Here is a 25,799-nt window from a genome sequence, read left to right on the forward strand (position 1 = left end):
GATAGAAAGGCATGGATAGAATAGAAGGATCTTTCCACTGGTGGGAGAGTCTCAGACCAGAGGCCTCAGAATTAAAGGGCACTCTTTTAGAAAGGAGGTGAGGAGGAACCTCTTTAGTCAGAGGGTAGTTAATCTGTGGAACTCATTGCCACAGAGGGCTGTGGAGGCCAAGTCAGTGGCTATTTTTAAGGGTTTTAGTGTCAAGGGTTATGGGGAGAAGGCAGAAAAATGGGATTAGGAGGCAGAGATCAGCCATGATTGAATGGCGGAGTAGACTCGATGGACCGAATGGCCTAATTCGACTCCTATAACTTGTGAACTTGTGAACAATTCCCACAGAATTACAGCAGGATCTTGATCGGCTGGGTAAGTGGGCCGAGGAATGGCTAATTGAGGTAGAGTCATACAGTACGGAATACAAGCTCTTTGACCTAACTTGTCCATGCCAACCAAAACGCCGCATCTACATTAGTCTCTCCTGCTCACATTAGACCAAGATCCCTCTAAACATTCCCTATCCATATACCTGTTCTTTTAAATGTTGTTATAGTATCTGCTTCAACTACCTCCTCTGGCAGCTCGTTCCATATAGCCACCAAACTCCGTGTGAAAAAGTTACCCTTCAACATATGCCTATCATCAGGGACACCGGCAGTATTCCTTTCATGATTTTATACACCTCTATAAAATCAGTCCGCGGTCTCCAATGCTCCAAGGAATAAAGTCCTAGCTTGTCCAAAATGTCCCTAAAGCAGAGCCCAAGGGTTCTGATCTGAAACGTTGCCTGTCCAATTCCCTCCCCAGATGCTGCCTGACCCGCCGAGCTCCTCCAGCACTTTTTGTTGTACTATGTATTTCCAGATCTCATTGTTCCTCATATCATAGAAACATAGAAAATAGGTGCAGGAGGAGGCCATTTGGCCCTTCGAGCCAGCACCGCCATTCGTTATGATCATCTACAATCAATAACCCATGCCTGCCTTCTCCCCATATGCCTCGATTTCACTAGCCCCTAGAGCTCTATCTAACTCTCTTTTAAATTCATCCAGTAAATCGGCCTCCACTGCCTTCTGTGGCAGAGAATTCCACAAATTCACAACTCTCTGGGTGAAAAGGTTTCTCCTCACCTCAGTTTTAAATGGCCTCCCCTTTATTCTTAGGCTGTGGCCCCTGGTTCTGGACTCCCCCAAAATTGGGAACATTTTTCCTGCATCTAGCTTGTCTAGTCCTTTTATAATTTTATACGTCTCTATAAGATCCCGTCTCATCCTTCTAAACTCCAGTAAATACAAGCCTAGTCTCTCCAATCTTTCCTCTTATGACAGTCCCTCCATCCCAGGGATTAACATCGTCAACCCAAGCTGCACTGCCTCAATAGCAAGGACATCCTTCCTCAAATTAGGAGACCTAAACTGCACACAATACTCCAGATGTGGTCTCACCAGGGCCCTATACAACTGCAGAAGGGCTTCTTTGCTCCTGTACTCAAATCCTCTCGTTATGAAGGCCAACATGCCATTAGCTTTCTTCACTGCCTACTGTACCTGCACGCTTACTTTCAGTGACTGGTGTACAAGGACACCAAGGTCTCGTTCCACTTCCCCTTTACCTAATCTGACAGCATTGAGATAATAATCTGCCTTCTTTATTTTTGCCGCCAAAGTGGATAACCTATAATGTATAATCTACATTATACTGCATCTGCCATGCATCTGCCCACTCACTCAACCTGTCCAAGTCACCCTGCAACCTCCTAACATCCTCTTCGCATTTCACAATGCCACCAGCTTTGTGTCATCCGCAATCTTGCTAGCGTATCCTGTTTAAATTTTTCATAAATTACTTAATAATTTTTGCGATATGTAATATCTTGCACTTATTGTGATACATTTGCTCCAGAGATGCCATTTAATGCACTTACTAGCACCATTACATTTTCCCTTTAGTCTTAATCACCTAGTTTCACCTTTTTCCACTAATTTCAATATTATTTTTTAAGACCAGTCGGAACTTTCAACAAGTGGCCAACACCGATCCCTGTGATCATTTTCCATCGCCCACCATTTGAAGCTTTTATCGTTGCACTATAAGCCTCATTCTTCCCCCTCATTATTAACTCCCCTTTTTGTCATATTCATTATCATTCATAACCTTAGAACCAGCAAAAGAGAAATCAGGGACTATTTTCACCCTGGTCATTTCCTCCTCTTCTACCAGATGAAAGATACAGAAGCTTGAGCAGATACTATGAGATTCACAAACAACGGTGTCTTTCTTTTCATCAGATTACTGAATGACCTCCCATAAACTAGGATGTAATCCTGATCTTCCAACCTACCTCTTTGGGAATCTTGCACTTATGCTGTACCACTATATTCTGCACGCTTGATATTTTGCCTGGCGTACCTGTTGTACTTGTGTATGGTTTGATTGTATGTACATGGTATTATTAAGGGCGGCACGGTGGCGCAGCGGTAGAGCAACTGCCTTGTAGCGCCAGAGACTCGGGTTCGATCCTGACTACGGGTCGCGGTCTAGGCTTAAGCTCAGGGGTGACCACGCTTTTGCGGTTGCAGCTCCGAGACTGTGGAACAGCATCCCTCTCCCCATCAGAACTGCTCCCTCCATCGACTCCTTTAAGGCCAGGCTCAAAACCTATTTCTACTCTCTAGCGTTTGAGGCCCTCTGAGGGGGCGCTGTGAACTGTTTATGTATGTGCTGTTATGTTTGTTATGTTCGTTTCTTAGTACCTAAACTGATGTACAGCACTTTGGTCAACGTGGGTTGTTTTTAAATGTGCTATACAAATAAAATGGACTTGACTTGACAAAGTTTGTACGCTCTCCCCGTAACCTGCGTGGGTTTTCTCCGAGATCTTCGGTTTCCTCCCACACTCCAAAAGACGTGCAAGTTTGTAGGCTAATTGGCTTGGTATAAATGTAAAAATTGTCCTTAGAGTGTGTAGGATAGTGTTAATGTGCGGGGATGGCTGGTCGGCGCGGACTCGGTGGGCCAAAGGGATTGTTTGCGTGCTAAGCTAAACTAAATGTGACTGTTTTGCATGCAAATAAAGTATTTCACTGTATCTTGGTAGCTTAAGCTCAGGGGTGACCGCGCTTTTGCGGTTACAGCTCCTAGACTGTGAAACAGCATCCCTGTCCCCATCAGAACTGCCCCCTCCATCGACTTCTTTAAGTCCAGGCTCAAAACCTATTTCTACTCCCGAGCGTTTGAGGCCCTCTGAGGGGCGCTGTGAACTGTTTATGTATGTGCTGTTATGTTTGTGTCCCATTGTATATTCGTTTCTTAGTACCTGAACTGATGTACAGCACTTTGGTCAACGTGGGTTGTTTTTAAATGTGCTATACAAATAAAATTGACTTGACTTGACAAAGTTCGTACGCTCTCCCCGTGACCTGCGTGGGTTTTCTCCGAAATCTTCTTTGTAGGCGAATTGGCTTGGTATAAATGTAAAAATTGTCCTTAGTGTGTAGGATAGTGTTAATGTGCGGGGATGGCTGGTCGGCGTCGACTCGGTGGACCGAAGGGTTTGTTTGCGCGCTGTAAATCTAAGCTAAACTAAATGTGACTGTTTCTCATGCAAATAAAGTATTTTTTCACTGTATCTTGGTGCAGGTGACAATAAACTAATTCCTCATGCTTGGCCCAGCTGTGCCTTGACTGCAACATGTGATGTTTAACTTCACCTGTCCTTGCTCACCTCAATCTACTTCACCTGTCCTTGCTCACCTCAATCTACTTCACCTGTCCTTGCTCACCTCAATCTACTTCACCTGTCCTTGCTCACCTCAATCTACTTCACCTGTCCTTGCTCACCTCAATCTACTTCACCTGTCCTTGCTCACCTCAATCTACTTCACCTGTCCTTGCTCACCTCAATCTACTTCACCTGTCCTTGCTCACCTCAATCTACTTCACCTGTCCTTGCTCACCTCAATCTACTTCACCTGTCCTTGCTCACTTCAATCTACTTCACCAGTCCTTGCTCACCTCAATCTACTTCACCTGTCCTTGCTCACCTCAATCTACTTCACCTGTCCTTGCTCACCTCAATCTACTTCACCTGTCCTTGCTCACCTCAATCTACTTCACCTGTCCTTGCTCACCTCAATCTACTTCACCTGTCCTTGCTTACCTCAATCTACTTCACCTGAATCTACTTCACCTGTCCTTGTTCACCTGAATCTACTTCACCTGTCCTTGCTCACCTCAATCTACTTCACCTGAATCTACTTCACCTGTCCTTGCTCACCTCAATCTACTTCACCTGTCAATAGACAATAGGTGCAGGAGGAGGCCATTCGAGCCAGCACCGCCATTCAATGTGATCATGGCTGATCATTCACAAACTTCACCTGTCCTTGCTCACCTCAATCTACTTGCTAACACTCCAGAAAGGTCTACCTCATTCTGGTCTCGCCTGCCTTGCAGAGTTCGTCTGGTTAAGACCTGTTGACGTCGAGATGTGGGTGGAGAAGGGTGATGATGATGATGGTGACGGTGGGTGTTGGCGCCATTCCCTGGCACTAGGCCCAACAGTGTTAATCACCGCCATCCCAGGCGAGGGCAAACGCAACGCAACACAACAGCAGCAAGTCAGTCTCACAGCAAAAAAGCAACGGGAGATGGACATCAATCCAAAGAGGGAAGAAGGAGAGAAATAAAGAAAATAATTGTAAAAGTCTGAGGCAATCGATGGCGCCTCACTCAGACTGAGGTAAAGTTACCTTCAAACAGATGGGAGGGGGGGGGGACAACGTGGATCTCGCAGTGAAAGTGCTTTTCTCAACCTTATCTACTTTAATTATAAGACATATTAGCAGATCTTTACCCGGGCATGAGTCTAAAGCACCGAAGGCCGCAGCGACGATGCAGAGAGAGCAACGAGGAGAGTCTGTGGAGGGAGGGAGGGAGGGAGGGAGATGATCACCTGATCTACAAAGGGAGGGAATGCCTTAAAGGGGACTTCTTCAATGGTGCAAGGTCAACACTGGGCACCACAATACCTCAGGCCAAGGGAAGTGTATGGAGCAACTGCAGGTGCTGGCTTAAACCGAAGACAGACACAAAATAGTAACTCAGCAGGACAGACAGCATCTCTCTCTGGAGAGAAGGAATGGGTGACGTTTCTGGTCAATAGACAATAGGTGCAGGAGGAGGCCATTCGGCCCTTCGAGCCTGTACGCACCGCCATTCAATGTGATCATGGCTGATCATTCTCAATCAGTACCCCGTTCCTGCCTTCTCCCCATACCCCCTGACTCCGCTATCCTTAAGAGCTCTATCTAGCTCTCTCTTGAATGCATTCAGAGAATTGGCCTCCACTGCCTTCTGAGGCAGAGAATTCCACAGATTCACAACTCTCTGACTGAAAAGATTTTCCTTCATCTCCGTTCTAAATGGCCTACCCCTTATTCTCATCACATGTAACATGTCACAATGGGATTCTTTGGGTCTTGACCAGAAACGTCACCCATTCCTTCTCTCCAGTTTGAGATGCTGTCTGTACTGCTGAGTTACTCCAGCATTTGTGTCTTCGGTTTAAACCAGCATCTGCAGTTGCTTCATAGCACATGGTATTGGGGGTAGGGTACTGACATGGATAGAAAATTGGTTGACAGACAGAAAGCAAAGAGTGGGGATAAATGGGTCCCTATCAGAATGGCAGGCGGTGACTAGTGGGGTACCGCAGCTATTTACAATATACATTAATGACTTGGATGAAGGGATTAAAAGTACCATTAGCAAATTTGCAGATGATACAAAACTGGGTGGTAGTGTGAACTGTGAAGAAGATGCTATGAGGTTGCAGGGTGACTTGGACAGGTTGTGTGAGTGGGCGGATGCATTGCAGATGCAGTTTATCCACTTTGGTGGTAAGAATAGAAGGCAGATTATTATCTGAATGGTGTCAAGTTAGGAAAAGGGGATGTACAATGAGATCTGGGTGTCCTAGTGCATCAGTCACTGAAAGGAAGCATGCAGGTACAGCAGGCAGTGAAGAAAGCCAATGGAATGTTGGCCTTCATAACAAGAGGAGTTGAGTTTAGGAGCAAAGAGGTCCTTCTGCAGTTGTACAGGGCCCTAGTGAGACCGCACCTGGAGTACTGTGTGCAGTTTTGGTCTCCAAATTTGAGGAAGGATATTCTTGCTATTGAGGGCGTGCAGCGTAGGTTTACTAGATTAATTCCCGGAATGGCGGGACTGTCATATGTTGAAAGACTGGAGCGACTAGGCTTGTATACACTGGAATTTAGAAGGATGAGAGGGGATCTTATCAAAACATATAAGATTATTAAGGGGTTGGACACGTTAGAGGCAGGAAACATGTTCCCAATGTTGGGGGAGTCCAGAAGCATGACAAAATATCATTCATTCACTGATCCGCTGGTCCGCATTGCCCCACAATAACCAAAAGAAAAATTGTCTTAAAGGGAGAAGCAAATCCCCAGAGGACAATCTGGGGGGTCTTTACAGAGGCAGTTAAGGATGGCGTAGGTAAAGAACGGACAAATTGGACCAAGATTACTTTAATCTTACAAAGCCCAAAGGAGAAACTTGAGGATTTTGCTGAGGAAAAATAGTTCAGTTCAGTTTAGTTTCGTTTATTGTCACGTGTACCGAGGTACAGTGAAAAGCTTTTTGTTGCGTGCTATCCAGTCAGCAGAAAGACAATACATAATTACAATCAATCCATTTAGAGTGTATAGATACATGATAAGGGAATAACATTTAGTGCAAGGTAGAGCCAGCAAAGTCCAATCAAGGATAGTCCGAGGGTCACCAATGAGGTAGATAGTAGATCAGCACTGCTCTCTGGTTGTGGTAGGATGGTTCAGTTGCCTGATAACAGCTGGGAAGAAACCGTCCCTGAATCTGGAGGTGTGCGTTTTCACACTTCACATTTTGCGTGATGGGAGAGGGGAGAAGAGGGAGTGGCCAGGATGTGACTCGTCCTTGATTATGCTGCTGGCCTTGCCGAGACAGCGTGAGGTATAAATGGAGCCAATGGAAGGGAGGTTCATTTGTGTGATGGTCTGGGCTGCGTCCACAATTCGCTGCAATTTCTTGCGGTCTTGGATGGAGCTGCTCCCAAACCAAGCTGTGATGCATCCTGATAAAATGCTTTCTCTGGTGCATCTGTAGAAGTTGGTGAGAGATGTATGGGGACATGCTGAACCTCCTAAGCCTTCTATGGAAGTGGAAGCGTTGGTGTGCCTTCTTGGTCGTTGCTTCAATATGGGTGGTCCAGGAGAAGTTGTTGGTCATATTGACTCTGAGAAATTTGAAGTTTTTGGCCATCTCTACTTCGGCGCCACCAATGCAGACTGGGGTATGTGTACCGCTTCACTTCCTGAAGCCCATCAATACCTCGTTAGTTTTGCTGACATTGAGAGAAAGGTTGTTGTCTCGACGCCAGCTCACGAGGTTCTCAATCCCCCTCCTGTACCTCGTCCCATCATTATTTCTTATGCAGCCCACAGTGGTGGTGTCGTCTGCGAATTTGTAGATTGAATTAGATGTGCACATGGCTGCACAGTCGTGGGTGTAGGAGTAAAGAAGGGGGCTGAGAACGCAGCCTTGCGGAGCACCAGTGTTGAGGATTATCGTGGAGGATGATTTGTCGCCTATCCTCACTGATTGGGGTCTGTTGGTCAGGAAGTCGGGGATCCAGTTGCAGAGTTGAGTGCTGAGCTAGGATTGGTGATGAGCTAGGATGGTATAATGGTGTTAAAGGCAGAATGAATAGTCTATGAATAGGAGTCCGACGTAGATGTCTCTCTTATCCAGGTGTTCTTGGGATGAATGTAGGGCTAGGGCGATGGACCTGTTGTGGGGGTAGGTGAACGGCAGTGGGTCAAGGCCGCTGGCTAGACTGGATTTAATGCATTCCATAACTAGCCTCTCAAAAAATTTCACGATGGTGGACGTCAAGGCCACCGGACGGTAGTCGACCCGAAACGTCACCCATTCCTTCTCTCCTGAGATGCTGCCTGACCTGCTGTGTTACTCCAGCATTTTGTGAAATAAATACCTTCGATTTGTACCAGCATCTGCAGTTATTTTCTTACACATGAGGAACATGGATATCTATAAGCAACCCGCCGACCTGTGCATGTGAGTTACACGTGCCAGAGGGGGGTGAACCTGATGCAATGTCACCAACGGGGGAATCATTGGGCGTGTCCAGAGGAGATTGTGCGAAGAGGCCTGACTGGATGTGGATTTGCAACATATGATAACTGCTCCCTGTCCATTTTGCCTGTTAATAACGAAACCTTCCTGAAGTATACGTTGGTGAACAACATCATGAGAGTAATAGATTGGGTAGATGCATAGAGTCTTTTACCCAGAGTAGGGGAACCGAGGACCAGAGGCCATAGGTTCAAGGTGAAGAGGAAAAGATTTAATAGGAATCTGAGGGATAACTTTTTCACACAGAGGGTGGTGGGTGTATGGAACAAGCTGCCAGAGGAGGTAGTTGAGGCTGGGACTATCCCATCATTTAAGAAGCAGTTGGACAGGTACATGGATACATGGATAGAACAGGTCTGGAGGGTTATGGGCCAAGCGCAGGCAGGTGGGACTAGTATAGCTGGGACATTGTTGGCCGGTGTGGGCGAGTTGGGCCGAAGGGCCTGTTTCCACACTGTATCACTCTATGACTCTATGACTCTAACATCTACTAGGTGGCAACATCAGCAAGAACATATTACAAGGGGCAGATGCAATGCAAGCTGACTCGCTATAAGGTGGCAATTGGTGACATCTCAATCAAATAAATGATGGCAGGGCCGGCTTGCCTCAGACTGAACATTGAGGCTGGAGCTGACCGCTTATGGTCGTGGCACGCACAACGGATTGCCACCACCCACCACAGAGCCACCACCCATTCCACACTTCACTGCCGATTGGGAAACGATCATCCGGGAGGATAAGGAAGGCATTAATCAATGGGCCGCACTGTCAAAAAGGAGAACAGATCTTTCAGAATGGGGCTAAAGTGGCTCTGGAGCACCTGTGGAAGAAGTTAATTTAGAGTGAAATGAAAGGAAAATGAAAAGCGGAGACTTTGCAGGGCTTGCATCACAAGCCTTTATTGCGTGACTAGACCAAGTGGACCCGTTGGGCACAAACCTCTCCTGCATTGGTGCAGCACCCTCTCTTCCCCCCCTCCCCTATCCCCTCCCACCTCCCTCCCTCCCTCCCCTCCCTCCTCCCCCTCCCCCCACTCCATCCCCCTCAACCCCCCTTATCCTCCCTCCTCATTCCTCCCTCCCTCCTCCCCCATTCCTCTCCTCTCCCCCTCCCTCCACCCCCTCCCCCACTCCATCCCCCTCAACCCCCCTTATCCTCCCTCCCCCCCCTTCCTCTCTCCCCCTCCCTCCCGATGAGATAGATTTAAACTTTAAAATGTGAAATAACTTGAAAAATACCTTTTCTGGGTGTCCTAGTGCATCAGTCACTCAAAGGAAGCATGCAGGTACAGCAGGCAGTGAAGAAAGCCAATGGAATGTTTGCCTTCATAACAAGAGGAGTTGAGTATAGGAGAAAAGAGGCCCTTCTGCAGTTGTACAGGGCCCTAGTGAGACCGCACCTGGAGTACTGTGTGCAGTTTTGGTCTCCAAATTTGAGGAAGGATATTCTTGCTATTGAGGGCGTGCAGCGTAGGTTTACTAGGTTAATTCCCGGAATGGCGGGACTGTCATATGTTGAAAGCCTGGAGCGACTAGGCTTGTATACACTGTAATTTAGAAGGATGAGAGGGGATCTTATCGAAACGTATAAGATTATTAAGGGGTTGGACACGTTAGAGGCAGGAAACATGTTCCCAATGTTGGGGGAGTCCAGAACCAGGGGCCACAGTTTAAGAATAAGGGGGAGGCCATTTAGAACGGAGATGAGGAAAAACTTTTTCAGTCAGAGAGTTGTGAATCTGTGGAATTCTCTGCCTCAGAAGGCAGTGGAGGCCAATTCTCTGAATGCATTCAAGAGAGCGCTTAAAGATAGTGGAGTCAGGGGGTATGGGGAGAAGGCAAGAACGGGGAACTGATTGAGGATGATCAGCCATGATTACATTGAATGGTGGTGCTGGCTCGAAGGGCCGAATGGCCTACTCCTGCACCTATTGTCTATTGTCTGTAACACCCTGCTTTGCTCCACGAATTCTTTTTCTGGAGTGATGCTCGGCTCTGGGCATCCTGTAACTGGGTTACATCAATGTTAACCTTTGTACTTTCTTTATGATGCAGACTTAATTTTAGTCGCTTGTAATCGCGGGGTTTGTCTGAGGGCAATCTGTTTGGCCGATGATGTATGAGCCTCGCGTTTAATAACTGCGATTTGCCGTGGCAATTGAATAGCATCCAATAACTTTAACACCAGTTTTAACACCAGCTTAACAGTCTTTCCTGTTGATGTGATGTATCCTCTATTTTCCCATAACTGCCCAAACCCGTGTACAACCCCAAACGCATGGCGAGAATCGGTGTAGATATTAGCACTGTGATCTTGTGCCAATATGCAGGCACGAGTCAGGGCACACAGCCCAGCTACCTGAGCAGACGTTCCGGATGGTAAAGCATGTGACAATAGACAATAGGTGCAGGAGGAGGCCATTCGGCCCTTTGAGCCAGCACCACCATTCAATGTGATCATGGCTGATCATTCTCAATCAGTACCCCGTTCCTGCCTTCTCCCCATACCCCCTGACTCCGCTATCCTTAAGAGCTCTATCTAGCTCTCTGTTGAATGCATTCAGAGAATTGGCCTCCACTGCCTTCGGAGGCAGAGAATTCCACAGATTCACAACTCTCTGACTGAAAAAGTTTTTCCTCATCTCAGTTCTAAATGGCCTACCCCTTATTCTTAAACTGTGGCCCCTGGTTCTGGACTCCCCCAACTTTGGGAACATGTTTCCTGCCTCTAGCATTTGGTGTGGCATGACCACCGCATAACCTCACACTTATCCATGATCACATTGAATGGTGGTGCTGGCTCAAAGGGCCGAATGGCCTCCTCCTGCACCTATTGTCTATTGTCTTTCCTACTAATAATCTGGCATCGCTAGGTGGTCGGTGTGAAGAGCCATCAGTAAATAGGACCAGATCAGGATCATCAATCGGATGACATTGTAAACCCAGCCGTGGCAGTGGCCTCTACAAGCAATAGACAATCATGGTCACATCCTTCTTCTGGCAGTGGTACAGAGGTAGCTGGGTAGCAGGTGATCGCTGGTAAGTGCAGTCCGGATGTGATAAAAGGACAACTTCATGTCCTGACTAAATTTCATGGACTAAATTTTGTCTTTTCTGTATTAACTTTAATTTATATGCTGTAAATGTAATTATTTTTTTTGCACAATCCGCAGGCATGGCCACTTTCATTTTACTGCATGTGTATGTGACAAATAAACTTGACTTGACTCTAGCTGCTGTGAAATGCTGCGTAGCTGCTGAGTTCAATAATAACATCATGGCATGAGGAACAATCACCACACACGGGTGACCAAGAACAATGGGGATTGATTTTTCCATCATCGTGGCCCTTGCTGCTGCAGCTCGCAAGCAGGCTGGCATGACATTTACCACAGCTGGTCAAGCCACGGAATAATAGGCTACCGGTCTTTTTCCCTCCTCCATGTTCTTGAGCCAGGACCCCCGTTGCAAACCTATTGATTCATTTACTTAAAGTTGAAAGGGCTTTTTGTAATTTGGCAATCCAAGGGCCGGAACAGTAACCATAGTGTCCTTTAGATTTCTAAACGCCTGGTCTCTTTCTGCAGTCCACACTACTCTGGAGGGCTTATAAGAAAATAACTGCAGATGCTGGTACAAATCGAAGGTATTTATTCACAAAATGCTGGAGTAACTCAGCAGGTCAGGCAGCATCTCGGGAGAGAAGGAATGGGTGCCGTTTCGGGTCGAGACCCTTCTTCAGACTGATGAGGGCTTAGTCTGCAAGGTGGCTGAACGCAATGCTGCATCTAGTTCCCTGTAGTCATGGGTCCATTGTCTGCAGTGTCCCACCATGCCTAAGGGCGGCACGGTAGCGCAGCGGTAGAGTTGCTGCTTTACAGCGAATGCAGCGCCGGAGACTCAGGTTCGATCCTGACTACGGGTGCTGCACTGTAAGGAGTTTGTACGTTCTCCCCGTGACCTGCGTGGGTTTTCTCCGAGATCTTCGGTTTCCTCCCACACTCCAAAGACGTACAGGTATGTAGGTTAATTGGCTGGGTAAATGTAAAAATTGTCCCTAGTGGGTGTAGGATAGTGTTAATGTGCGGGGATCGCTGGGCGGCACGGACTTGGAGGGCCGAAAAGGCCTGTTTCCGGCTGTATATATATATGATATGATATATAAGGAGAGAATCCCCCTCTTCGTCTTCGGGACCGGGGCGTTCTCTATTGCCTTTATTCTATCTTTTCCCAGTCACTTTCCACCTTCAAGCCGCTGGAACCCCAGACACTGTACACTAGGCTGGCAGATCTGTAATTCTCCCAGGGATAATTTATGCCCTCTTTCTGCCAAATGTTGCAGCAATTTAATCGAGTCTTCTTTACAATCAGGACCTGTCATAGAGGCTACCAAAAGGTCATCAACATACTGGATCAAAGTAGACCTCTCTGATAATTGACATTCCTCAAGATCATTTTTCACTGCTGCTGCATATATGGCCAGGCTTTCAGTATATCCCAGCTCCAGGTGTATTGTTGATCCTTGTCGGTAAAGGCAAACAGGAACTGGCTGTCTTTATGCAGGGTTGTGGAGACAAAGGCCGAACATAGGTCAATTACTGTAAAGGTGTCGCCTTCTGCCGGCATAGATGACAGAAAAATATCGGTGTCAGGTACTAAAGGAGCAATTAGGGATCTGTTTGCTAGCTGTTTGCTAGCTCTCAGGTCTTGAACTAAACGCCATTCATTACGTCTTCCCACTTTTGGCAGAATAGGAGTATTACAGGGACTTTGCGTTTTCACTAATACTCCTTGTTGTAATGAAGATATGATGACCTGTAGCTAATCCTTCAGCCTCCGGGGTCAGTCGATACTGTTTTAAACATGGCAAGGCAGCACCCTCCTTTAAAGTCACTTTATGTTCAGGGGCTGAACGCACTTGCCCCACATGATTCTTATGCTTTGCCCATAGTTCAGAGGGCACTTGGACCAGAGTACATTGGTATCCCTGACAGATCCTCAGTAGGCGGCTGTTGCTTTTCAAAAATAGTGTCCCACTCGTTTCTGACCCATGTGATCTTTCCTTCTGTGTCAGTAAAGAGGTCAATCTGGATTTCTTCTTCTCTCATTGGTAACTTTAAAACATGAATTGACTGTTTGTCCTTCACCCTTTTTTAAATCATTTCTCCTATTTCCTTCGCTGTTGCTGGAGGTCAAGTAGCTACGGTCAATTGTGACTCAGGAATGTCTCCCATCTCAAATCGATCCCTTTGGTTTTGAGAGAGGTGGACCATTATTCCTAATCCTGGGACCCCAAAAAACAAATAAGGGGTGACCGCTAATATCAAGTCAAGTTTATTTGTCACATACACATATGTGTGCAGTGAAATGAAAGATTACCCACAGTCCAACAAGAACAATAAAAATAAGCAATAACACACACCAGTGTACATGTAGGTTCTTTTGGTCCTACAGCCTTTAGAACAAAACACCAATCCAATATGTTTCCCAGCTATCTTACACAAACTAGCTTTTATTTTTGCATTCATTTTGTTAATTATGATTTTATCTGACACAAAATAGGTGGCACGGCAGGGCAGCTGATAGAAGTGGCTCCAGGGACCCAGGTTTCGATCCTAACCGCAGTTGCTGTCTGTGTGGAGTTTGCATGTTCACCCTGTGACCGCTTGGGTCCCCCCCCCCACATCCCAAAGACATGCAAGCAGTGGGTTAATTGGCCACTGTAGATTTCCCCATGTATCTCAAATAGTAGATTCTGACAGGAGTTGATGGGAATGTGGAGAGGGTAAACAATGGGATTAATGTGGATAGACACAAAAAGCTGGAGTAACTCAGCAGGACAGGCAGCATCTCTGGTGAGAAGGAATGGGTGACGTTTCGTGTCGACACCTTCGCTCAGTCCGCCTTAACCAACCTGAGCACTTCAACTCCCCTCCCACTCCCAGTCTGACCTTTCTGTCATGGGCCTCCTCCAGTGCCATAGTGAGGCCCACCGGAAATTGGAGGAACGGCACCTCATATTTCGCCTGGGCAGTTTGCAGCCCAGCGGTATGAACATCGACTTCTCCAACTTTAGATAGTTCCTCTGTCCCTCTCTTCCTGTCCCCCTTCCCAGTTCTCCCACTGTCTTCCTGTCTCCACCTATATCCTTCCTTTGTCCCGCCCCCCTGACATCAGTCTGAAGAAGGGTCTCGACCCGAAACGTCGCCCATTCCTTCTCTCCCGAGATGCTGCCTGACCTGCTGAGTTACTCCAGCATTTTGTGAAATAAAATTCTTCAGACTGAGAGTCTGGGGAAAGGGAAACGAGAGATACAGATGGTGATTATAGAGAGATACAAAACAAATTAATGAAAGATATGCAAAAAAGTAACGATGATAAAGGAAATGGGCCATTGCAGGCTGTGGGCGAGGTGAAAATGAGTTACAGACAATGGAACTCACCAGGATGACAGTGAAACTAGTGTAACGACTATGGTGGGGGAGGGACGGAGAGAGTGATGAATGTAACAGGGATTAATGTAGGATTACAGTGATCAATGGTCGGCATGGACTCGGTGGGCCGAAGGACCCGTTTCCATTCTGCATCACACCAATGTGGGCCAGGGGTTTGGGCCAGGCGGCCAGCTCCGCTACATCAGTTCCCCCACGTCCAGAAGGCTAGCTGTTCAACTGCAAGGAGGCATAACCTACCCGATGGTACGCAGGATATCAAACAGCCAGTGCAGTAACACATGGAGCAAGGGAGCCCTGCGGACGCGGCCAGCACTCTGGTTTCCTATACAGCAAAGCTGCCGTCGTTGCAAACCGGTCGGACGCCTCAGTGTTTGAAGACATGCGCCTGCGCATTTGAGGCAAGGGTTTCAGAGGTGGGGTTGCAACAACCGGTTCAGTCCTGGTGCCAGTCGGCAGCGGCCCAGGAAGGGAGCGGAGAGGAGTACTCCCAGTCGGGCCCCTTGTAGCATAGTGCGTGCAGGTACATCACCAAGTCCTCAGGAGTGGGCTCTTTCCTGATGATGCGGCACTCCCCGCACAGCTCGTCCAGCGGCCCCGTGGAGGGTCCCTGCTCCCCCCCCTCCAGCGGGTGGGGGGGACCCTGGCCGGCGTGCGGAGGCTGCAGGTCGGGGCTCTCCTTCAGCCGGTGCAGCTCCAGTAGCGCCTGCAGCAGCTCCTCGTCCGTGCTGCCGACGTGGCCGCCAGCCCCCCGCCGCGGGCCCCAGGCCCCGGTGTTGTACACGGGGTCGTTGAGGATGGGGTGGCCCAGGAACTGGAGGTGCACACGGATCTGGTGGGTGCGGCCGGTGTGGGGCTGGCAGCGCACCACGCTGGAGTGCCCGTTGAAGCTCAGCCTCTGGAAGGCGGTGCGGCACGGCTTGCCGTCCGGGTGCACCCGGCACACCCCCACCTTGTACGAGACCACCAGCACGGGCTCCACGCACGTCAGCTCGCCGGCGGGAAACTCCCCCTGCACCCGGCACACGTACTCCTTCTGCACCTGCAACAACACACACACCTTAGCCCAGGCCAGCGAGCATCACTCACACTGTTCCAGGTGTCAACTTCTCCTCATCGCTAGACCAAGCACAGGCTCGGCGACCGTTTAGCTGAACACCTCCGTTCAGTCCGTCTCAACCAACCTGATCTCCCGGTGGCTCAGCACTTCTACTCCCCCTCCCACTCCCAATCTGACCTTTCTGTCCTGGGCCTCCTCCATTGTCAGAGTGAGGCCCAGCGCAAATTGGAAGAACAGCACCTCAGTAGACAATAGACAATAGGTGCAGGAGCAGACCCTTCGAGCCAGCACCGCCATTCAATGTGATCATGGCTGATCATTCTCAATCAGTACCCCGTTCCTGCCTTCTCCCCATACCCCCTGACTCCGCTATCCTTAAGAGCTCTATCTAGCTCTCTCTTGAATGCATTCAGAGAATTGGCCTCCACTGCCTTCGGAGGCAGAGAATTCCACAGATTCACAACTCTCTGACTGAAAAAGTTTTTCCTCATCTCAGTTCTAAATGGCCTACCCCTTATTCTTAAACTGTGGCCCCTTGTTCTGGACTCCCCCAACATTGGGAACATGTTTCCTGCCTCTAACGTGTCCAACCCCCTTAATAATCTTATACGTTTCGATAAGATCTTCTCTCATCCTTCTAAATTCCAGTGTATACAAGCCTAGTCGCTCCAGTCTTTCAACATATGATAGTCCCGCCATTCCGGGAATTAACCTAGTAAACCTACGCTGCACGCCCTCATGTTTCGCTTGGGCAGCTTACACCCCAGCGGTATGAACATTGACTTCTCCCACTTCAGGTAGTCCCTGCTTCACCTCTCCATCCCCTCCCCCTCCCCAGTTCTCCTACTAGTCTTCCTGTCTCCGACTACATCCTATCTTTCTCCCGCCCCCTCCCCTGACATCAGTCTGAAGAAGGGTCTCGACCCGAAACGTCACCCATTCCTTCTCTCCGGAGACGCTGCCTGACCCGCTGAGTTACTCCAGCAGTTTGTGTCCACCTTCAATTTAAACCAGCATCTGCATTTGCTTTCCTACACATCACTCACGGGACTAGCCCCACTGCCTACCCCTAAACCTACCTGATCTACCAGTTGCTAAAACCATTACCTCCCCCTCCCATGGGGGACAAAACTGCACAAAGTTGTGAACACTGCCCTGTCCATCACCGGCTCTGACCTCCCCACCATCAAAGAGATTTATCGCAGTCGCTGCCTCAAAAAGGCAGCCGGCATCATCAGAGACCCACACCACCCTGGCCACACACTCATTTCACCCCTGCCATCGGGAAGAAGGTACAGGAGCCTGAAAACTGTAAAGTCCAGGTTCAGGAACAGCTTCTTCCCTACAGCCATCAGGCTATTAAACACCACAACCTCAAATACGCTCTGAACTACAATAGACTATTAATATTATTGTTTACAGTGTACTATGTTTACATATTCTGTTGTGCTGCAGCAAGCAAGAATTTCATTGTTCTATCTGGGACATATGACAATAAAACACTCTTGACTCTTTGCATATTGATTTCTCTAACTTCAAGTATCACCTTGCAATCCCTCTCTCTCCATCCCTCCGCCACCCAAGTCGTACCAGCTTCAAAGTCGTCTTGTTGAGCCTCATGGTCCATAGCACATTCTCACCTAGCACACAGCTAACAATGGCCTTTCTCATTTTTGCATTCATTTACATAGAAACATAGAAAATAGGTGCAGGAGGAGGCCATTTGGCCCTTCGAGCCAGCACCGCCATTCATTGTGATCATACCCCTTGATTCCACTAGCCCCTAGAGCTCTATCTAACTCTCTATATTTCTCTACCTCACCGTCTATATCACTCGTTTCCCTTTCCCGACTCTCCAGCCTGAAGAAGGGTTATGATAAAGTTTGTACATTCTCCCCGTGACTCGCATGGGTTTTCTCCGAGATCTTCGGTTTCCCCCCCAAAGTGCCAAAGATGTACAGGTTTGTGGGTTAATTGGCTTGGTATAAATGTAAATTGACCCTAGTGCGTGTAGGATAGTGTCAATGTGCGGGGATCGCTGGTCAGCGCGGACTCGGTGAGCGCGGACTCGGTTTCCGCGACATATCTCTAAACTAAACTAAACTAAATCAAAACACACCCACCATCGTAATATAAAATCACCAAATTATCTAATCACTAAATTTTCAAAAAATGATATCACCATCCTTGTTAAGGATACACTAGACCAAGTGGACCCGTTGGGCCCAAACCTCTCCTGCATTGGTGCAGCACCCTGTACTCCCCTCTCTCCTCAACCCCCCCTCCCCCTTCTCACCCACTCCCACCTTCCCCCCTCCCCTCCCCTCCCCCTCCCCTCCTTTTAAACTTTAAATATAACACCGATTTCAATAAAACTACTTGCATTATCACTAAAGTGACAATGGTGAGTAAGGTGGGCCTAAAATTGTCGCGCTATCGTGTACCGTCTTGGCTGAAGTTCAGTCACAAACAAGATAACAAACGAGAGTTTTAGTATATAGATTCCACCCCCCATGGTGCCTGATCATGCGGTCCTTGGGTTCTATCAGCACAACCCAGGCCAATCCTAATCTCACAGCCAATAGCAGTCATACCAGCGAGAACCACTCATACCTGTCTCTCTCGGACCTGCTGGTCAATCTTCTTGGACATGTCCAGGGTCTTGGCGAACATGAGGACCCCGGACGTGAGGCGGTCCAGCCGGTGAATGGTGTGCAGCTCGGTCAGATTGTGCTCCTTGCCCAGGATGAAGATGATGGTGTTGTGGCGGTATCGGCCGCATGGATGCACGGGGATGGAGGCCGGCTTATCCACCACCACCACCTCCTGGTTCTGGCTCAGGATCCTGAGCGGCTGGGCGGTGACCGGCGGCTCGTGCCTGTGCACCGTGTTCCTCATGAAGTCGTTGTTCTGGGAGAGGGCGGAAGGAATGATTTAGTTTAGTATAGAGATACAGCGCGGAAACAGGCCCTTTCGGCCCACCGGGTCCGCGCCGCCCAGCGATCCCCGCACACTAACACAATCCTACACCCACTAGGGACAATTTTTACATTTACCCAGCCAATTAGCCTACAAACCTGTACGTCTTTGGAGTGTGGGAGGAAACCAAAGATCTCGGAGAAAACCCACGCAGGTCACGGGGAGAACGTACAAACTCCGTACAGACAGCACCCGTAGTCGGGATGGAACCCGGGTCTCCGGCGCTGCGTTCGCTGTAAGGCAGCAACTCTACCGCTGCGCCGCCGTGACCACCCTAAATGCAGGCAAGTACAACCTCTACCTCAGTAGTTAAACCCCACGCCCATGGCCTCTGGGTGGTGGACTCAGCCTGGCCCATCACAGGGACAGCAATCAAAAGCATCATCAAAAGCAACTACATCATCATCAACTACACCACCATCAAAAGCAACTACACGAGGCACTATCTCAAGAAGGCAGCATCTGTCAAAGATGCAAGACATCTGGGCCAGGCCCTTTTCTCGCTGCTACCGTGAGGAAGAGATACAGACGCCTGAAGTCCCACAACACCAGATTCAGGAACAGCTACTTTCCTACAGCCATCAGGTTCTTGAACCGACCGCCTCAACCCTAATCCTGCCTCAACAACAGAACACTATCTCCAACTGCGTTTTGTGACTCTGTCTAAAGAAGGGGCTCGACCCGAAACTTCACCCATTCCTTCTCTCCAGAGATGGTGCCTGTCCCGCTGAGTTACTCCAGCATTTTGTGTCAATCTTCGGTTTAAACCAGCGTCCGCAATTCCTTCCTACACAACTATAAGGAGAGGTTGGACAACTTGAACTGTATACTCGGAAATGTCGAGGGATGAGAAGTACACAGCAAGGGCGGCACGGTGGCACAGCGGTAGAGTTGCTGCCTTACAGCACTAACATCGCCAGACACCCGGGTTCGATCCCGACTACGGGTGCAGTCTGCACGGAGTTTGTGCGTTCTCCCCGTGACCTGCGTGGGTTTTCTCCCGAGATTTTCAGTTTCCTCCCACAGTCCAAACACCTACAGGTTTGTAGGTTCATTGGCTTGGTATACATGTAAATTGTCCCTAATGTGTGTAGGGTAGTGTTAATGCCCAGGGATCGCTGGGGAAGATTCACATACATGGGAACATGAGGAGACCAACCAACTACATACAAGCCCTTGCTAACTCCACAGAAACCATGACAAACACATTAGGCACGTTAAACACCAGTGTCTTTGTAGAACTGCCCTAAACATCAACGCCATCATGGGACCCCCCAACCTCCCTGCAAATGCAGACACCTTCCCGGTATCCCCCCCCCCCCCCCCCCCCCCACAAACACCTTCCCGGGATCCCACTCCTGTAAACGTTTTAACAGTCCCGGAACCCCCCCCCCCACTCCCGTAAAGGCAGATGCTCTCCCGGGGACCCCCTCCCATGAACGTTGGCGCCCTCCTGAAACTCCCCCTCCTCCCATCGATGCTGACCCCCTCCGGAATCCCCCTCCTCCTGTAAACACAAACCTCCCTGGACCTCAGATAGACACAAAATGCTGGAGTAACTCAGCGGGACAGGCAGCATCTCTGGAGAGAAGGAATGGGTGATGTTGCCGGTCGAGAAGAAGAGTATCGACCCGAAACGTCACCCATCCCTTCTCTCCAGAGATACTGCCTGACCCGCTGAGTTACACCAGCATTTTGTATCTCCCTGTGAGTCAGGTGCAGGGAGAGGTGCATTGGGCTGGGCATGGCAGTGCCTTACCTTAAGGACGGTGTCCAGGTCGGCAGGTTGCTCGTTCAGACGGATGCGGCCGGCACTTGCCGCCCGTATGTAGTAGTCGAGGGGCTCCGCCCGGAACTCATCACTGAAGACTTCGCGCATGGTCTTGCCCACCCAGCGGCCCTTGCAGTAGGTCTGGAAGTCAAAGTAGTAGGGAAACACCTTCCTCAGGCCATGTTCAAAGTAATACTCCGTCTCTGCGGGAGAAGCAGGCAGGAGCGTCACCAACCAGTTCAGTTTATTGCCACGTGTACCGAGGTACAGTGAAAAGCTTTGTTGCGTGCAAAACCAGTCAGCGGAGACAATACATGATTACAATCGAGCCATTCACAGTGTACAGATACGAGTTACGGGCGGCACGGTGCCTGATGGGAGAGGGGAGAAGAGGGAGTGGCCAGGGTGCGACTCATCCTTGATTATGCTGCTGGCCTTGCTGAGGCAGCGAGAAGTATAAATGGAGTCAATGGAAGGGAGGTTGGTTTGCGTGATGGTCTGGGCTGCGTCCACAATTCACTGCCATTTCTTGCGGTCTTGGATGGAAACCTTCCACTGACTCCATTACCTCACACTAACACCCACATGCCGAGATCCGGCCAAACTCTCCGGCACCTAAGGCCCAGTTATGGGCTTCAGGCTCTTCAGGGGCTGGTCGATGTTGGATGAGGAGAGCTGTTTAGCCCTGGGTGTGCAGGTGGGCGAAATACAACCTGGAAACATGTCCTTTAGGCCACCCAGTCCACGCCGACCATCGATCAACCGTTCACACCATTTCTATGTTATCCCACTTGCTCATCCGCTCCCAACACAGAGGCCAATTAACCCACATCTTTGGGATGTAGGAGGAAACCAGAGCACCCGGTGGACACCTGGGTTTGATACCTACTGCGGGTGCTGTCTGTATGGAGTTTGCCGGTCTTCCCTTCCGCCGCGTGGGGTTTATCCGGTTTCCTCCCACATTCCAAAGACATGCAAGTTTGTGGGTTAGTGTAGTTGAGATTAGAGATACAGCGCGGAAACCGGGTCTGCGCCGACCAGCGATTAACACTATCCTACACCCACTAGGGACAATTTTTACATTTATACCAAGCCAATTAACCTACAAACCTGTACGTCTTTGGAATGTGGGGGGAAACTGAAGATCTCGGAGAAAACCCACACGGGGAGTACGTACAAACTCCGTACAGACAAGCACCCGTAGTGATTGAACCCGGGTCTCCAGCGTTGCATTCGCTGTAAGGCAGCAACTCTACCGCTGCGCCACCGTGACTGCCCAAAGGTTAATTGGCTTCTGTAAAGTGTCCCTAGTGTGCAGGATGCCAAACTGAGATAACTGAGAACTAGTGTTTGGGTGATCATTGATTGGCACGGACTCAGTGGTCCGAAAGGCCCCGTTTCCATGCTGTGTCTTTCTAAACAGGAACAATGTGCAATCTTCACACAGACAGCACCCAAGGTCAGGATCAAACCCAGGTTTCTGGCGCTGTGAGTCTGCGGTTCTACCAGCTGCACCACCGTGTGACCAATTTCATCGTTCCATTATATATAATTAAACATTCTTAAGTCTTGGTGAAGAGAAGAAATGCCAGAAGGCAGGCAGGTGAAGGCAGGTTGAAAGAGCCCACCGTATTTAGAGAGGGGCAGCTAGGGACGGGGCAGTATATTTAAAGATATATAATTAAACAACGAGATGGTGAAAAGAAACATAATTTGCATTGGATACAGAGCTGGCAGAGTGCGCGAGCACTGTTGGCACATCAATGGTCACTATGAAACATCGAGTCAATCTATTGTATTCACCCCGGGCCTGCCAATACTCTCACTGCTGCAATGGTAGCTGTGAAGCAATGAGACAACATGCACCCCACCACACTCATGCCACTGTGGCAGTCACTGTGAAACAATGAGACAAATTATTGAGTTCACCCCGGGGCCCACCCGCACTGTGAAACAATGACCGGGCCCGCCTGCATTTTTGCTAATTGTGAAACAATGACCGGGCCCGCCTGCATTTTTGCTAATTGTGAAACAATTAGACCATTTATTGAAGATAGAGGCAAAATGCTGAAGTAACCTAGCAGGCCTGTGACAGGCAGCATCTCTGGAGACAAGGAATGGCTGACGCTTCGGGCCGAGACCCTTCTTCAGACTAAGAGTCAGGGGAGTGGGAGATTAGAGATATGGAAGGGTAAGGTGTGAAAATGATAGATCAAAGCAGGCGATGCTCAAGGAAATGTAAGGTGTCACAAAATGCTGGAGTAACTCAGCGGGTCAGGCAGCATCTCTGGAGAGAGGGAATGGGTGACGTTTCGGACTGAAGGATAGCGGAGTGAGGGGGTATGGGGAGAAGGCAGGAACGGGGTACTGATTGAGAGTGATCAGCCATGATCGCATTGAATGGCGGTTCTGGCTCGAAGGGCTGAATGGCCTCCTCCTGCATCTATTGTCTATTGTCTATTGAAGAAGGGTCTTGACCCGAAACGTCCCCCATTCCTTCTCTCCAGAGATGCTGCCTATCCCGCCGAGTTACTTTACTCCAGCATTTTGTGTCTGTCTTATATTGTAAGCTGCACAAGCAAAATATGAGGTGCTGTTCCTCCAATTTGTGCTGCCTGGTTCTCACTCTGACAGTGGAGGAGGCCCAGGACAGAAAGGTCGGTGAGGGAATGGGAGGAGGAGAAGGAGGGGGTTAAAGTGTTTGGCAAGTGGGAGATCAGGTCGGTTTAGGCGGGCTGGTCTGAGCTGAGGCGTTCGGCGAAGTTTAACTTCGGGGGCCACAGTTTAAGAATAAGGGGTAGGCCATTTAGAACGGAGATGAGGAAAAACATTTTCAGTCAGAGAGTTGTGAATCTGTGGAATTCTCTGCCTCAGAAGGCAGTGGAGGCCAATTCTCTGAATGCATTCAAGAGAGAGCTGGATAGTGCTCTTAAGGATAGCGGAGTCAGGGGGTATGGGGAGAAGGCAGGAACGGGGTACTGATTGAGAATGATCAGCCATGATCACATTGAATGGCGGTGCGTACAGGCTCGAAGGGCCGAATGGCCTCCTCCTGCACCTGTTGTCTGTTTGTCTATAAGCGGTCGTTTAGTGGGTTTTACCCCGGGCCCGCCTGCAGGTTTGCGGTCACAGTTGTGTGGAACATTTTACACTGGTTACTGAGTTCTCCCCTCCCGGCCCGGCCCGGCCCGGCGCGGCGCGGCCCACTCACTCACTCACTCACTCACTCACCGCTAAAGTGCTGCTGACTGAAGCTGACGATGCCCTGGTTCTTCTTCCCGGGCGGCGGCACGTAGCGCTCTCCCGCCCGCCCGCTCTTGCTCCGCAGCTTTTTAGTCGGGGGTTGTCCGTCCTCTCGCAGCCCGGGTGAAGGCCCCGGTCCCGGTCCCGGTCCCTGCCCGGGCCCCGGCTCTTTCCTCTTGTCGCCGCCGCAGCCGCCGCCGCCGCCGGCCCCGCTCATCCTCACTGCCAGCAGGCGGCCGCGCCGCCACCACATGGACGTCAATGGCGTCCGGCGGGCTGGGCTGGGCTGGGCTGGGCTGGGCTGGGCTGGGCTGGGCTGGGCTGGGCTGGGCTGGGCTGGGCTGGGCTGGGCTGGGCTGGGCTGGGCTGGGCTGGGCTGGGCTGGGCTGGGCTGGGCTGGGCTGGGCTGGGCTGGGCTGGGCTGGGCTGGGCTGGGCTGGGCTGGGCTGGGCTGGGCTGGGCTGGGCTGGGCTGGGCTGGGCTGGGCTGGGCTGGGCTGGGCTGGGCTGGGCTGGGCTGGGCTGGGCTGGGCTGGGCTGGGCTGGGCTGGGCTGGGCTGGGCTGGGCTGGGCTGGGCTGGGCTGGGCTGGGCTGGGCTGGGCTGGGCTGGGCTGGGCTGGGCTGGGCTGGGCTGGGCTGGGCTGGGCTGGGCTGGGCTGGGCTGGGCTGGGCTGGGCTGGGCTGGGCTGGGCTGGGCTGGGCTGGGCTGGGCTGGGCTGGGCTGGGCTGGGCTGGGCTGGGCTGGGCTGGGCTGGGCTGGGCTGGGCTGGGCTGGGCTGGGCTGGGCTGGGCTGGGCTGGGCTGGGCTGGGCTGGGCTGGGCTGGGCTGGGCTGGGCTGGGCTGGGCTGGGCTGGGCTGGGCTGGGCTGGGCTGGGCTGGGCTGGGCTGGGCTGGGCTGGGCTGGGCTGGGCTGGGCTGGGCTGGGCTGGGCTGGGCTGGGCTGGGCTGGGCTGGGCTGGGCTGGGCTGGGCTGGGCTGGGCTGGGCTGGGCTGGGCTGGGCTGGGCTGGGCTGGGCTGGGCTGGGCTGGGCTGGGCTGGGCTGGGCTGGGCTGGGCTGGGCTGGGCTGGGCTGGGCTGGGCTGGGCTGGGCTGGGCTGGGCTGGGCTGGGCTGGGCTGGGCTGGGCTGGGCTGGGCTGGGCTGGGCTGGGCTGGGCTGGGCTGGGCTGGGCTGGGCTGGGCTGGGCTGGGCTGGGCTGGGCTGGGCTGGGCTGGGCTGGGCTGGGCTGGGCTGGGCTGGGCTGGGCTGGGCTGGGCTGGGCTGGGCTGGGCTGGGCTGGGCTGGGCTGGGCTGGGCTGGGCTGGGCTGGGCTGGGCTGGGCTGGGCTGGGCTGGGCTGGGCTGGGCTGGGCTGGGCTGGGCTGGGCTGGGCTGGGCTGGGCTGGGCTGGGCTGGGCTGGGCTGGGCTGGGCTGGGCTGGGCTGGGCTGGGCTGGGCTGGGCTGGGCTGGGCTGGGCTGGGCTGGGCTGGGCTGGGCTGGGCTGGGCTGGGCTGGGCTGGGCTGGGCTGGGCTGGGCTGGGCTGGGCTGGGCTGGGCTGGGCTGGGCTGGGCTGGGCTGGGCTGGGCTGGGCTGGGCTGGGCTGGGCTGGGCTGGGCTGGGCTGGGCTGGGCTGGGCTGGGCTGGGCTGGGCTGGGCTGGGCTGGGCTGGGCTGGGCTGGGCTGGGCTGGGCTGGGCTGGGCTGGGCTGGGCTGGGCTGGGCTGGGCTGGGCTGGGCTGGGCTGGGCTGGGCTGGGCTGGGCTGGGCTGGGCTGGGCTGGGCTGGGCTGGGCTGGGCTGGGCTGGGCTGGGCTGGGCTGGGCTGGGCTGGGCTGGGCTGGGCTGGGCTGGGCTGGGCTGGGCTGGGCTGGGCTGGGCTGGGCTGGGCTGGGCTGGGCTGGGCTGGGCTGGGCTGGGCTGGGCTGGGCTGGGCCACCTCTGCTCTCCGGCCTCCCGGGAGGTGTCTACGTTGAGGCTGTCTGTCACAAGATAGGCCTCATCCCCCGCCACGGCTGTATTTGTTGTCCCTCATTGACTTAGGTTCAAACGCTGCCAGAAACAAACTCTACTTGACCCGCAGGCACTTGCTTAGCATT

General features: G+C 51.4%; 1 protein-coding gene across 1 annotated transcript; it reads right to left on the bottom strand.

Annotated features, from left to right (window-relative positions):
* Nucleotides 1-13,130: 13,130 nt before the first annotated feature.
* Nucleotides 13,131-23,993, bottom strand: rpusd2 (RNA pseudouridine synthase domain containing 2). Its single transcript, XM_078406094.1, has 4 exons — nucleotides 23,713-23,993; nucleotides 20,470-20,684; nucleotides 18,345-18,641; nucleotides 13,131-15,713 (listed from the first exon to the last, which is right to left on the bottom strand). The coding sequence occupies exons 1-4, from the start codon at nucleotides 23,975-23,977 to the stop codon at nucleotides 15,108-15,110; spliced, it is 1,383 nt and encodes a 460-aa protein (XP_078262220.1). The 5' UTR covers nucleotides 23,978-23,993; the 3' UTR covers nucleotides 13,131-15,107.
* Nucleotides 23,994-25,799: the final 1,806 nt, after the last annotated feature.

This window comes from Rhinoraja longicauda, chromosome 10 (genome assembly GCF_053455715.1).
Source record: "Rhinoraja longicauda isolate Sanriku21f chromosome 10, sRhiLon1.1, whole genome shotgun sequence".
Taxonomy (NCBI): domain Eukaryota; kingdom Metazoa; phylum Chordata; class Chondrichthyes; order Rajiformes; family Arhynchobatidae; genus Rhinoraja; species Rhinoraja longicauda.